This window comes from Rosa rugosa, chromosome 7 (assembly GCF_958449725.1).
Source record: "Rosa rugosa chromosome 7, drRosRugo1.1, whole genome shotgun sequence".
In the NCBI taxonomy this organism is placed as follows: Eukaryota; Viridiplantae; Streptophyta; class Magnoliopsida; order Rosales; family Rosaceae; genus Rosa; species Rosa rugosa.
Genome location: NC_084826.1, coordinates 19,755,818 through 19,768,980, shown reverse-complemented (window position 1 = coordinate 19,768,980; position 13,163 = coordinate 19,755,818). Strand labels below are relative to the sequence as shown.

The window sequence follows — 13,163 nt, the reverse complement described above, 5'->3', positions numbered from 1 at the left end:
TCAATGATAACAACATTCCTAATTAAAGTGGTCAATCTTAAAGTTTCCTTGTATGCATCGTTCATCTAGAACCCACATTTCCCAATTTCCACACTATATATACAAATTCCACCAACCCTCATTCCTCACCAGTTTCCCATTTTCCTTTTAAACTATGCGTTTGTTTGCCTTCTTTTCCATTCAGAAAGGATGTTCCTAGCGTTTGAACGAAATTGAAGAACTTGGAGGGTTTCATATCATTCTGGGATAAAGGAAGAGAGAGATGGAGAACTCCATTGGTGTCGGATTCATGGCGGTTTTCGCTGTTTCTGGAAGCGTTGTTCTTCTTGCCCATCAAGTAAACAAGCGTCTTCTCTCTCATTTCATGAAGGATATTGAGTTTGAATTGGGTGGTTTGCTGTATAATCATCACCATGATCACCACAAGAAATTGGGTGGTTAGTCAACTTTCTCTTCCTCTATTTTATTAGTTTGCCATTTTAGACTATTTCCGCGTCCATTGATTACTGTTTTGCCTTGAATTCTAAAATAAAAACGGTTGATAATTCAAACAAAAGATTATATTAATTAGTAGATACCAGAAACTGTCATTTTTAAGTCTATGAGTTGGGGATGATGAAATATATTTGTGAATAAAATATATGTATCGAGTTTCTTCTTCTTCTTCTTCGATGAATTGAAACAATTGTAATCCGATAGAGTTTATGAAATCATGGTGTCTCGAAAATTTAAAATTGAAATGTTCGATTCGATTAGGTTAATCTAACCCTTTTGAATACACATTGAGTTGACTTGTAAAGATTGCATAAAATTAATTCATCTGATTATGTTGGGGTTTTGAATTTACTAGGGTCTGAGAAAACCCAACAATGCAAGAAGATGGTTCGATTTGCAGATGATGTGGCGGAACCATCATCAAACAACAAAGAGTATCGCAAGAGGCGGATGACGAAGCAGACTAATGATGGTCATGGTTACAAAATTGAGAGCAACATGCCACTCAACAGGCAAGCTCTTTACAAAGGGATCATTGAGTTCAAGACCCTCAAGGGTCAGCATGTATATTAACTTTATTTTCAAAGCTATTTCAGAGTCCTGTTAAGAAGAAGAAAAATAGACTTTAACAACTCTCGGTTTATACAACAGGTCTCTCATATCATGCGTATGAGATACTTGTTGTATACAACTATGTAGGAAATCAAGGTTTTCTTCAATTTGTGTTGTTGTACATACGTTGAGTTTTTCATTTTGTTAATCCCCTCGGAAAGATACAATCGAGGGATGTAAAAAAAAATTTAGGATGGGAAGGTCCTCTACATCATCTTTCTCGCAATGCATTCATCGTGCGCTACTCATATGATGGAGAGATTATGAGATGGAGGTGTATGTATATACCCAGGCCTGTTGAAGACTGTCCTAACTTGTATGAATGTGAAAGGTCTTTTAGGTAATGTGGGTAGTTTTTGTGAATAAAAGGGAACAGTTGATCAAATCCTGGGAATTCTCTAAACGATGATTCCTTTGAAGATTGGACATTTGCTGCAGGTTTCAGTATTTGGGTTTGTTTTTTTCTTGTTCTTTTTTTCTTTCTGTCTTCTCTGTAATGTGTGTACATATTAAGAATTGACCTGCAGAGTCTGAAACTGTTAAATTTACAACCAAGACTCATCCTTGGACTGTTTCCTGATTGGATTGAAAAACAATGCAGTCATTGGACTTCTATATCCCCACTTGCACCAAATTAGTATCATTTCAATCCTAAATTTCAATCCAAACCATGTAACCAACCAGCTCTTTTCCTTTTTTCTTATGTAGGTGATTGTGTTCTTCATGAGTGATTAGCATTGGAAGTTTGGAACTCCTTTTTTTTATTTTAATTTTGGACGAGACTGAGGTCCAAGCGGGTGGAGGAGATCATACAAATAACGAGGCCCAACCCCAAACCCCTAAATTCGCAGTTTCAGTCTCTTCGTCTCCGTAATTATCTTTTTTGTCACTTTCTATTACCGCATTTTGGTTCAAAACTTCAAAATATCTACATATTCATGTTTGTCCTTTTTCTTTTCTTTGCAAATTGATTGTTTTAAGTCACAAATTGAATTCATTGAGATATAAGTAGGATGACTCTAATGTGTATTCAAGCCAAGAACTAAAGGATTTCAAGATAAGAAATTTAATCACATTGTGGATTGGTAGATTGAACCACATTAATCAATCATGTGCTATATAAAACTAGTCACAACCCGTGCGATAAAACGTCAAAGTTTTCTTTGCACCAACTTCTTCAATTTTTATTTTTATTTTTTATATTTATGCATTTTTATTTTTTGTTTTATCATTTTTTTTTAATCAAGGAAATAGTATATTCATCACAAACCAGAATAGACCGTTACATACCCTGCCTCTGTCATTTAAAGACATAGATAGACAAGAATATAGTGGTAGTACCCACAAGTGGTACATAGAAATAGACTTACTCATTTTACATTCAAATCAGTGTTCTAAAAAACGGCCGCCCAGGCCGCCTAGGCGCTGGGCGGCAGGAGACCGAGGCAACTAATGGCAAATCGGAAGCCTTAGGCGGATAGGATTTAGACGGCCGCCTAGGAGGCTTGGGCGTCCGCCTGGGCGCTCTGGGCGGTTTTCTCCTCTTTTTTTTTTCTTTCCCTAAACCTAAACTCAACATCAGCGAGATCGACTTCTGGAGATGGAAGCTCCGGCGTTGGCATCAGACACAGAAAGTGTGGGATTGTTGTGGTGCTTGCCTAAGCTACCAGTTCCTTTTCCCTATTCAGATTTCAAGAACACTGTTACAAATTTATATGGGTTTATGATCAAGCTAGAAATTGAGAGAGAAAAAGAGAGAGGGAAAGGGAAGGGAGAGAGAGAGAGAGAGAGAGACCATTTCGTTGTTTGGCTGCTGCAGAAACATAAATCTGGATGGGGGTGTGTGTGCGGCCGTGCGGGAGAACTGACGGAGAAGAAGTAGTCATTTACATAGATTAGGGTTGACTTGGAATTTTGAGTTAAATAGACCAAATTGGCCCTTAAGCGGGCTGGGTTCTATAGGCTTCGATGAAGGCCACTTGATTATTGGGCTACAGAAAAACAAAACGATCATCAGCTAAAAGGCCTATAATTATAGGTCTGCTAGTGTTAGTTAATGGTCTGTTAGGATTCTTTTAATGGCCCATAATTTAATTAAGATTCTTTTAAAATTTGAATATTCTAGGTACAATTTTATTATTCTTTGAGTCTTAATAAGTTTATATATTTTTAATTACATAAATAAAAGCTATAAAAATAAAATTAAAATTAAAAAATACAAAACCGCCTAGCCACCTAGGTGTTCCTCCCCAGCCCACCACCCGACTAACGCCTAGCGATTTTTCGAACCTTAATTCAAATACGTAGATGTAGCAGAAATCCTCCTTCGGTACTACTCCAGAGGCACTAGAGAGACATTGGGTGCACATCAGTGATTAGGTTCCTAAATACAAGGAAATTATTATAAAAGACAAAGCTAAAACATAGTAAAGGCCTAGGGCAACAACTCCAGCCCAAAATAGTAAGCCCAAGACCATCCAAATGAGTAGTCCAACTCCATAGCCCATCAAGCCAGCCTGGTCTCAACCCATCCTCCCCTGTCAACATGTCGTACGCCACAAGCTCAGCGGCTCCGCCCTACCCGTGCCGCCCCGATCTACAAGCTGCAACCTCCTGCCATTTCGACCCAAACCGTGCCACAACAGACGCCGGCCTGAAGCACGCCGATCCACCGCCTCACCCTCTGCCCACCGTCATTGCAGAACCCATGTCGTCGGTCTTGATCAGCACAACCACTTCGCCGGTCGAGATGCGGCCAGAAAACACAAGCCGAAGCTTTCTGCGACTACTTCGAGCGCAACCACCCATGGAATGCCCTCGAACCATAATGGATCGAATACTCGTCCGGCAGCAGACCCTAAGACGTCGGTGAGGCCTGATGCCAGCATCGAACGGTCGGGCGCCACTGGACGAGATGGAATACTCAAACGGAAAAGAAACCAGTCTTTGGGTTTTTATGGTTTCTCTCAAGGAAGAGAGAAAACTTTATATATTTTTTATATATTTTCGTAATAACACGTTTCTTTGAACGCGCTTGAGACAGCAGTAGAGAGTTGCGTCCCTGTCCGGCGGCGAGCCCTTTCGCCGTAGTCGGACGGGCATTGGTTGGCTCCTTGTGGGTTTGTGTGAGGCCGGGCTCCTTGATCGACGTTCTGTTTTGATCGTGGAGATCGCGGTGGCAGTTGGTGCGGTGAAGGGGAGGGAGATTGCAGCGGTTATCAGTTCTGGCTTTGCTCCTCGATGGTCGGTTCGCCGGACTGGTTTGGTGTCGCAGACTCGGAGGTTGGCTGGTGGCGGCTTGCTTGTGGCGGTGCAATGTGGAACCAATCGGACAGATCCAATCTGGATTGGATCTCATGGATCAGATCTGGGATGGGCTTTGTTTGGTTGGGTCAGTGCTTACCCATGGAGCGACGGGGATGGTGGTAGGTTCATGGCGGTCCGACAATTGCAGCGGGGCGGAGTAGTGCGAGGTCTGGCGGCAGTGGCCGTGGTGGAGCTGGGCCAGGTTTGGCTGGCAGCCCGTATTCTTCCTCTGTCCTGGGTTAAGGTCTCGGCCTGGGCTCTCTGTTTGGGCCCGGCCTGGGCTAGTTGGTTATTTTATGTTTTTAGTCTTATTTTAATCAGTTGTTTAGGTATGTCTCGCTAGTGGCGTGTAATAAGTCCCTACATGAATCTTGTAGGGTTAGTCGGGCTAAATGCCTGTGTGTGCACTCAAAGTGCCTTGTCTGACCTAGAGAGGCAACGATGCTTGGTTAAATGGTCGCAACCTCCTAGTGGCAGAATGAAACTACGTGTCGTCAGATTTATTTTCCGGCGGCAACATAGTAGGAAAGCTGTTATTTTGGTATTTATGCTTCGCTGTAATCGAGTTATCTTTCCGTTATGTCACCGCTTTGTCAAAGCAAATTGAGTAGCCAATAGTGCACTCTTTGCTAATTGGTGCTTGTTAGAATACATGTATTTTGTAGAGTTTTCTGATATTATTTCAGGATGCGTTCTAGATGCTTATTGTAATCAGGGGTTTAGGCTCAATGTCCTCCCCCCTTATATTCGGCAGTTTCATTAATCAAGGCTGGAGGGTAGCCGCACCAAGCCCTCATTTCAAAAAAAAAAAAAAAAGCAAAAACAAAAGTAACATGTCTATACCTGTCCAACCCTAAAGGAGAGCCGAACAAGGTGAGAGAATTATTCAAAGCAGAAAAAACAAAAGAAACTCAGACCTACATAACCCCAAGCAAAGCAACTGGTATAAAGCATTGATGCCTAAGACCTCAAATAGTGTAGATCTCCACAAACATTACAACAACAACATCATTGGGGACAATGTAGGGCTGCAACCCTAGCCCTCCTGGGATAGGGTGTCCTTCTCCATCTCCTCCTCAACCAGGCCCACGACATCTGAAGTAGGTACAAGCTTAGGTTTATTTAGACAACCACGGGGCAGGCCTTTTTTCTTCGGAACCTTTTCATCAATGACTGGGACCTCGACTAAGCAATCAAAAGCTTCAGGAGTTTCCCATCCTCCTCGCAAAGCCCTTCGCACACCCAAAACCTTAGATAGGTGTCCAAATGAAAAAACACCACTGCCCTCAGGCCCAATAGCCGACCTACTAGCCCTCAACTTGGTCAAACCCGCCTAGCGGTCAACCCTAATTCAAAATTAGGATTTGTCGTCGAAAAACTCGGAGAAGGCAAGTGGACGAACGAACCCAGCTCCGCCTCCACCCCTCGCAGAGCAACCAAACCTGCAGTCGGTGTCACACCCCGAATTCTGAATAAGTAATTCATATTCGAAGCATGAAACTCAAATACCCTGTTTATAATTTCAGAATTTTTTTCTCAAAAACAACCACATCTTACACCTCTTAAAAAAAATTACATAACCAAATCCTCAAGTTACTTATTACAGCACATTCTCACCAAATCAATGTGTAAAGCTCAAATGAGCATAACACTCCTCACAAAAACAAATGCTGTAAATCCAATACTAATACTCTAAACCGCACGATCACTGCCCTGATTCTCCTGACCTGTAGGATTACCCGCTACACAATTTGAATAGTGTACCGGGAGTTGCAACAACACAAAACCCGGTAAGCTTTTGACAGCCCGTATGAGCAAACAAGAAAGAACTGTTGATTTATTCAATTATATTTATTATAACTCAAGTAAACAATCAACACACTCACAAGGTAACTCCAAAAAAAATCACAGAAACATATAAGTATATTCTTGATGCTTTCTTTTAAAACTCAACATTTGACTGATCACAACCAACAAATATTACAACATTAATATGTGAAATAACATTAAAGCAAAGCATGCTTGATTCTCTTTTCACTAACACCTTCACATATTAACAATATATCACCAATAGATATTTGATCAAAATAGTATAAGTACACTTTTCTTTTTAGTGAATTTTCGGATTAACTGGTAACAAATCACAAATCCACGTACTAGGGTATGTCTACTATACCCAAAATACGGGTAAGCCGCAGCATACTAAGGCTACTTCCAAAGTATGTATACCCAAGGTCGGCTACTTCCTTCCTATGAGTATAATAGTGCACTATCTGTAGGGACTAGGGCCCAGGCTTAACGTCTCATAACACCAAAACATATTTACCAGTAATTCATTTAAGCACGGGGTTGTAGGAATCACCCGGCTTCACAACTGTACTTCTCAGACATAATCAAATTCACAAAATACAATCTTTATGATTTATAGATCGTATATATGTATATGTACACCCACATAAAGAGACATATTATTTCAGGATAAATCTTTATTTCTTAAAATAATTTCCACATAATCACATTTGGGCATATAAAATAGCTTTCACACCACATGATCAACATTTTATTATTCAACAATTAAAATGCGAGATTAATAGCTTGAATAATATCCAATCCATTCTCAATCATTTCATCACACCAATCACACATCAACCAATATATATATTCTACGTAAATATATATATACGTAATCATCCGCTCAGGGATGACCACTAATATCAACTATAGTTCAAGCATAAAAACCGTGAAATTCATTTGTATAAATGAAATCATTTTACTTACCTATGGACCGTAGTTGATCAAGTCCATATGATTTAAAACAAATATTTATTCCACAAATATTTTCATACAATTGCGACAAAAATAAAGTAATTAAATTTATTCGGTTCGTAATATGAACCACGTAAGGTTTACTCACCTCTAATTCCTGCTGCGTCTTCTAAAAGCCAAATATCGATCCGAATCGTCCACCAACTCGATTCGTCAATCACCTAATTAGATACTATCTTGACTTAGTAAATCAATCATAAACCACACATATACGGAAATCCAACGGTCGGATTCTAATTTAATGATGATCCAACGGTCGGATCGAAATTATACGATGATCCAACGGTCGGATCCTCACGGATCGCCTTTAGGATCATTCTCCAAAATTATCACGAAGATCCAACTGTCAAATCTTCTTGAATCACTCTAACAGACTTCTCCACAAAATTATACGAAAATCTGACGGTCGGATTCTCACGAATCGCCTTCCGAATCACCATTTCTCAATTATACAAATATCCAACGGTCGGATCTTCGCCCGTGACCACACAAAGTCATCGGGACAGTCATACGATCAACATATCTAAATTTGAAGAAAAACCGATGGTCAGATCTTCGCAGATCGTAAACTGAAGATAAAACGTAAAAACGTTAAATAGTAACGTAAAAACGTAAATCTACTATTTATCAACTTTTTCTAACATAACCTTGTTATATATCAAAACGCTCGTATGGATGCGTAGATCATCGCCTAGATAATGAAAACTCAAAAAAAGGTCCGACGCGCCACCACACCCGGAGGTCAGACGGTGGTCAACGTGGCGGTCAACAACCTCAGATGGCAAAGTGACCAACTACAAACTGGTTCAAAATGAAGGGTTGATCGACTTTCATACCTGGAGCTAAGCGAGATTCGGTCTAGATCGTCCTAGATCAAGCTTGGAAGTCGGATTAATCCTGTGCGTCCGATCAGATTTCAGATTAAATCAGGGACGTCGAAAAAGTCAAACCTTGATCTAGTGTTCTACACTCAAAATCGTGATGAAAGACTTAGGGCTAGTTTGGGATTGCTGTGACTTTTTAAAAAAACTGCTGCTGCTGTGTTGTGAGAATAATTAGTTGTGAATTAAAACAGTTTCGTGTTTGGTAAATAATATTTTTAAAAGTGCTGTCAGTACATAAAACAACTGCAAAGTGTGTTTTAATCCACAGCAGCTTCTAAAAGCAACCTCTAGGCTGCTTCTAAAATCTGCTGCCAGTGACCTATAACTTTCAATGAAAGCTGCTTTTTATTTATTTACCAAACATAATAAAATCTAAAATTTTGAACAAAAGCTGATTTTTTTAAAAGCGAAGCAATCCCAAACGGGGCCTTACATGGGGATGATCAGGGGGAAGATGAGATCACGAAAATGGGGAGGATCGGCCCGTGCAACGCCGACACGGCCAAGATCCGGTCGGGTCGAATGCTAGGCTCTGGGGGGCTTCGATCCACGTCTGGGGGCAGCGGCGATGCAAGGCGATGGCACCAGGCGACTGGACTGCTCACGGCGAAGCCAGGGATGGCCGGGTCGTGGCCGGAGGACGGCGGAGGACGAAGATGGGTCCGGGTCGGGTCGAGCGGTTCGGCCGCGTAGGGAGGAGAGAGAACGGAGAGTTTGGGGGACCAAATTACAATTTTGAGAAAATTTCGTCCTTCCGAAAAAATTCAGGTTTTCCACCTATTTATAGAAAATTCTCAAATTTCAAATATTCATAACTTATTCATACGAACTCCGAATATTGCATTCCACATATACACGCGATCGTATCGACGAGCTCTACAACTTTCATGAAGGAAGTTTTCCCAAATTTTGAACGTATAAAAAGTCACTTTTTGAGACCCCCTAAATAACGTTCGTTTTCGAAACTTAAATCGTTCGAACTAATTCCACAACTTCTCCAAGCTTCGTACTCGCTCCTACTATCGTGAAATCATTTCTAAAAATTCATGGAATTTAATTTGGATTTTTCGGGGTATTACAGTCGGCCTGTCTCTAATCTTCGGCACCACCTCTGTAGACCCAGAAACCACGACCGCCGTCGTACTTGTTGACGAGGTCGCTGGCAAAGTAGTTCCCAGCGGACGCACAAACTCTGCCGACACCACGATCTCCCCCAGCATCAACCCCTTATCGCAGTCCGCTCCACCATGAGTGAAGAAGCCACAGCCTTTACAGATGTCGTGGCACTTCTCATACTGGAACTCAAGCATCACCGACACTTCCAGCAAGAAACAAAAGTCACGCCGAGCCCAGACTCACTGAAACATATCATGGATCAACCGGATCTGTTGGACTGAATCCTTCCATCGCAGCGCAATTGGTTATCCCTAACAAAGGTCCCCAACACGTTGATAATCTGGGTTAGAGCCTGATCATTGCGCATGGCAACTCTAATCCCCTTCACTGCCACCCAAACCTAGAAAGCACATAGGGATCTCCGCCAGTGTGCTGACACCATTGTAGTCAGCCAATAGTAGCATTGAGTTGTTGTAGTACCATGGGCCTCCATGAAGAACACGGAGCTTCACCTTTAGTTCCTCAAATTGGAACACGAAGATCCCCTCTCCTCTTCACATATCAGAACCTCTCCTTCAGCCGCCACACCCCAAAAATCGTCGTCGTGAATGATTAAATGACCACTAGCTTCTTGGTAAGCAAGCGGCCACACAGGTAAAAAAATGGGTCGTGGATCAAATCTCCGCCTCCAACCAGGCTCACTACGACCTCATCTGACAGGGCGAGAGTCGCCATCACACCCTCCACCACCATCGCTGCACAACTCTCGATTAGTTTTTCGGCTAGGGTCAAACCCTAGCAGTGTAAAAGTCGACTTTCAACCAAACTTCATTTCTTTTGTCAATCAAATAATAGTATTGATGACTTTCTGTCCACATTGATCCTTCAAATATAATAGAGGTTGGGTACTCGGATAATGGATATATAATTTTGAGTTTTAGCAAATTAGCACATATCGTGATAAAAGCAAATGGAAATGTAAAATATACTTGCATATTATTGATTTAGACTTAATTCAAATCATTATTGGTTGCATGGTATACCTTCAAAACAGTCCAGTCCTGATCCACTTAAGTCAAACCATACCGGTATCTGCTTTGGTTGTGATGACCATGCTAGAGAGGATTTTGTTTCTCTAGGTGATTGTGGTGGAGTCGGGAGCGGTGTTTATGGCTGGTGCTCCTAATGTGTGGGGTTGCGGGGTTATTCTTCTAATCCTGTTGGCAGGTGCAACAGCGGCTATTGGATCATAATTCATAAATATATTTGTGCCATAAAATATGGAAATTACTTGTTCCAAAGTCCAATTTAATGTTGACTGATCCAATTCCATGTTTTGTAGAAAATCTTGACAAGAGGATAAAAAAGTGAAATTCCGACAAATTTTCCATGCGCCACCACTTTTGGCTGCACTCATGGTGGTGCCATGTATTTTCCGGCCATATTCATGGACGAGCAAGGAGGATGAGTACCATAGCATCTATTCCATTACATCCATTCACCATCATTCTATACCTTTAGGTTCTAATTCAACAAAACACTCCCTATTACCCAAAAGTCCACCATCATCATCACTTCAATATCTATCATGTTTTAGACTTAATCACCATCCTTCACTCATCATTTTCTACTCTAACCTACACCATCACTCTCATACTCTTTTCCCTTGTTTTTGGGATCTATTAATACTCTCATACTCCACCTCTTTGCTCAATTCAAAGACCTAGCTGCTATCTTGACTTCACAACACCATTTTCACATCCCTCTCCATCTATTTAAGCGCCCATTCTTCACAAGGAAGAGGATGACTCCACACTTAGCCATTACATCTTTTTCTCTCTCTATTCTCTACAAAATTCACTACCATCTCCTCCACAAAACCTCCATCTCCACCACTTTATTTTCCAACTACATCCCTACTCATAACATCTTACATATACCAAGCATCATCATCATCTCAAGTCTTGAAGAAGGAGTTCAAGGAAGAAGTTAGAGCACAAGAGGAGTCACCACATCATCTTCATGACAAAGTTTTCATAATCAACCACTTCATCATCCTTCACTTGTGATCATCCCTAGTCATTTCTAAACTCTATTCTTTGATAGCTTAATATTTTCCATTATGTTGATGCTAGTTTATGTAGCTATGTGAGTAGTCTATTATTGGGGCTAGGGTTGAAAGCCCTAGCCAAACTTGTAATGAATTGATGTTTGAATCTTATTTGATGCAATTTTCATGATCATCTTCACATGCTAATTCAAGAAGTGAATGCTTGTATTTGAATCTAGCTAATCTGAATGCTTTGCATTTGACATTACATGAACAATGTTTAGAGAGTAGCTAGCTTTGAATATTAATAACATGATAGCACACTGGGTGTGTATGTTAGGGTAGTGAGTTAAAATCACTTAGATCTAGGATTGGTTTGCTTGCTTGATTATCTAAACTCAAACCTTTATGCATCTAGGAGCAAGGAATTGATACTTATCCGGTAATATAACGTGTTCTTAAATAGTTAGTTTCGCACTTAGCCGGTGGAAATTGATAAAATCAAAGGAGTTTAGGCCTTAGTAGTCTTATCCGGATGTTAAGAGGATAATTGGATACTTGGGATTGTTTTACTTATAGTTTGAACATCAATGCATGCAAGGGAGGCTATGGTGAACAACCTAAAGCTCTAACTTCCATCCATTCTATCACATCTAGTTTAGCATAGCCTAGTTTACATTTCAAGTTTTTATCTTGTGTTAATTTGAGTTGAAATCATCTCCAAAACCAAAATCAAACCACTACACCGTCTTGCATATATTCATCATCATGAACTTTGGTTCACTTGTGAGCCCTTGTTTGTGATTTGTTCATTTGCATATTCATCTAGCACCCTTTAGGTTTTCCCTATTGCTAGAGTGAGTTTTCCAATCTCTTGGGTACGATATCCCCTACTCATAATCTCCTACACTATAACTTGGCCCTTATACTTGAGGGTGGCTTTTTGGCTAACAGCGGCATCTACGGTGACGATGGCAGAAGTGTGGAGGAGGATGATTGTTCACCTAGGGTTTGCTTTGATTGGGCTTTTGGGCCTGGAATTGGCTTTTTTGGGTCCATAAGGCCTTTAGGGTTTTATCTTTTATTTTTAGTGTTAGTTTTGGTCTTTCTTCCTATTTCACGGAAGGATGTCGGGTCTTTTGAGTGAGAAGATTCCAAAGGAAGATAGAAGTTTTGTTGTTTCATTTTATTCTTTTTGAAGTTCTAATCTTTCTTTGTTTGGCCTTATTCTTAAAAATTGGGTGTGCTAGGGATGTGCTTGTGCTTGGTACTGTGCTAATGGCTCTTTATGATGGCCCCTTAGGTTTAGGGGTGGGTCATTATTGTACTACTTGCTGATTGCATAATGGATGTCATTTTCAACACAAAAAAAAATCCACACCTGATTACAAACATCTGTTGTTGCTTTCCTCTTTGTTTTTGTCAATATCTCTCACATTTATTTATCTACTTTGCAATTAACCTTTAGTATTGTCATCGTGGTCATAGTTCCCTCAAAATTTTAGAAGCGATAGATCGACAAAAACAAATCGATCAAAATGGGTTGAGTTGGTTCAAACTAGATCGAAGGGATTGATAGTCGACTGATGAAATGACAAAGATCAACATAGTCTATGGTTCCGAATTTGACCCAATCCATCCCAAATCGAACCTATACATACAAATAATTAAGGGGGGCTGCAATTGGGTTTAAAGTCATGAATCAAAAAATAAGTAAATTCTCACTACAAAATTTGCATTTCGCACTCTTTTCCTCTTTTAAAATGAATTTCACAATCTCAAATTTTGCAAAAAGAAAAAAAATATTGAATGTGGATTATAAAATAAAGAGTATGAATTTCACTTTTCAAAAAATATTAATAATAAAATTGATC

General features: G+C 40.3%; 1 protein-coding gene across 2 annotated transcripts; it reads left to right on the top strand.

The window, feature by feature from the left end:
* LOC133721660 (uncharacterized) lies at positions 1-2,060 on the top strand. 2 transcript variants are annotated; one of them, XM_062148341.1, is made up of 3 exons: positions 1-437; positions 851-1,007; positions 1,816-2,060. In XM_062148341.1, the coding sequence occupies exons 1-3, from the start codon at positions 263-265 to the stop codon at positions 1,817-1,819; spliced, it is 336 nt and encodes a 111-aa protein (XP_062004325.1). In that variant the 5' UTR covers positions 1-262; the 3' UTR covers positions 1,820-2,060. The 2 variants fall into 2 exon arrangements, with proteins under 2 accessions (XP_062004325.1, XP_062004324.1); XM_062148340.1 differs by lacking the exon at positions 1,816-2,060 and having other exon boundaries at positions 26-437; positions 851-1,724.
* Positions 2,061-13,163: the final 11,103 nt, after the last annotated feature.

What these genes read in the sequence shown, in the direction of transcription:
- LOC133721660 (XM_062148340.1), top strand. Translation starts at nt 263, where the DNA reads ATGGAGAACTCCATTGGTGTCGGATTCATGGCGGTTTTCGCTGTTTCT. An exon ending in TCACCACAAGAAATTGGGTG is followed by an intron (nt 438 to 850) that starts GTTAGTCAACTT and finishes TGAATTTACTAG; the next exon opens with GGTCTGAGAAAACCCAACAA.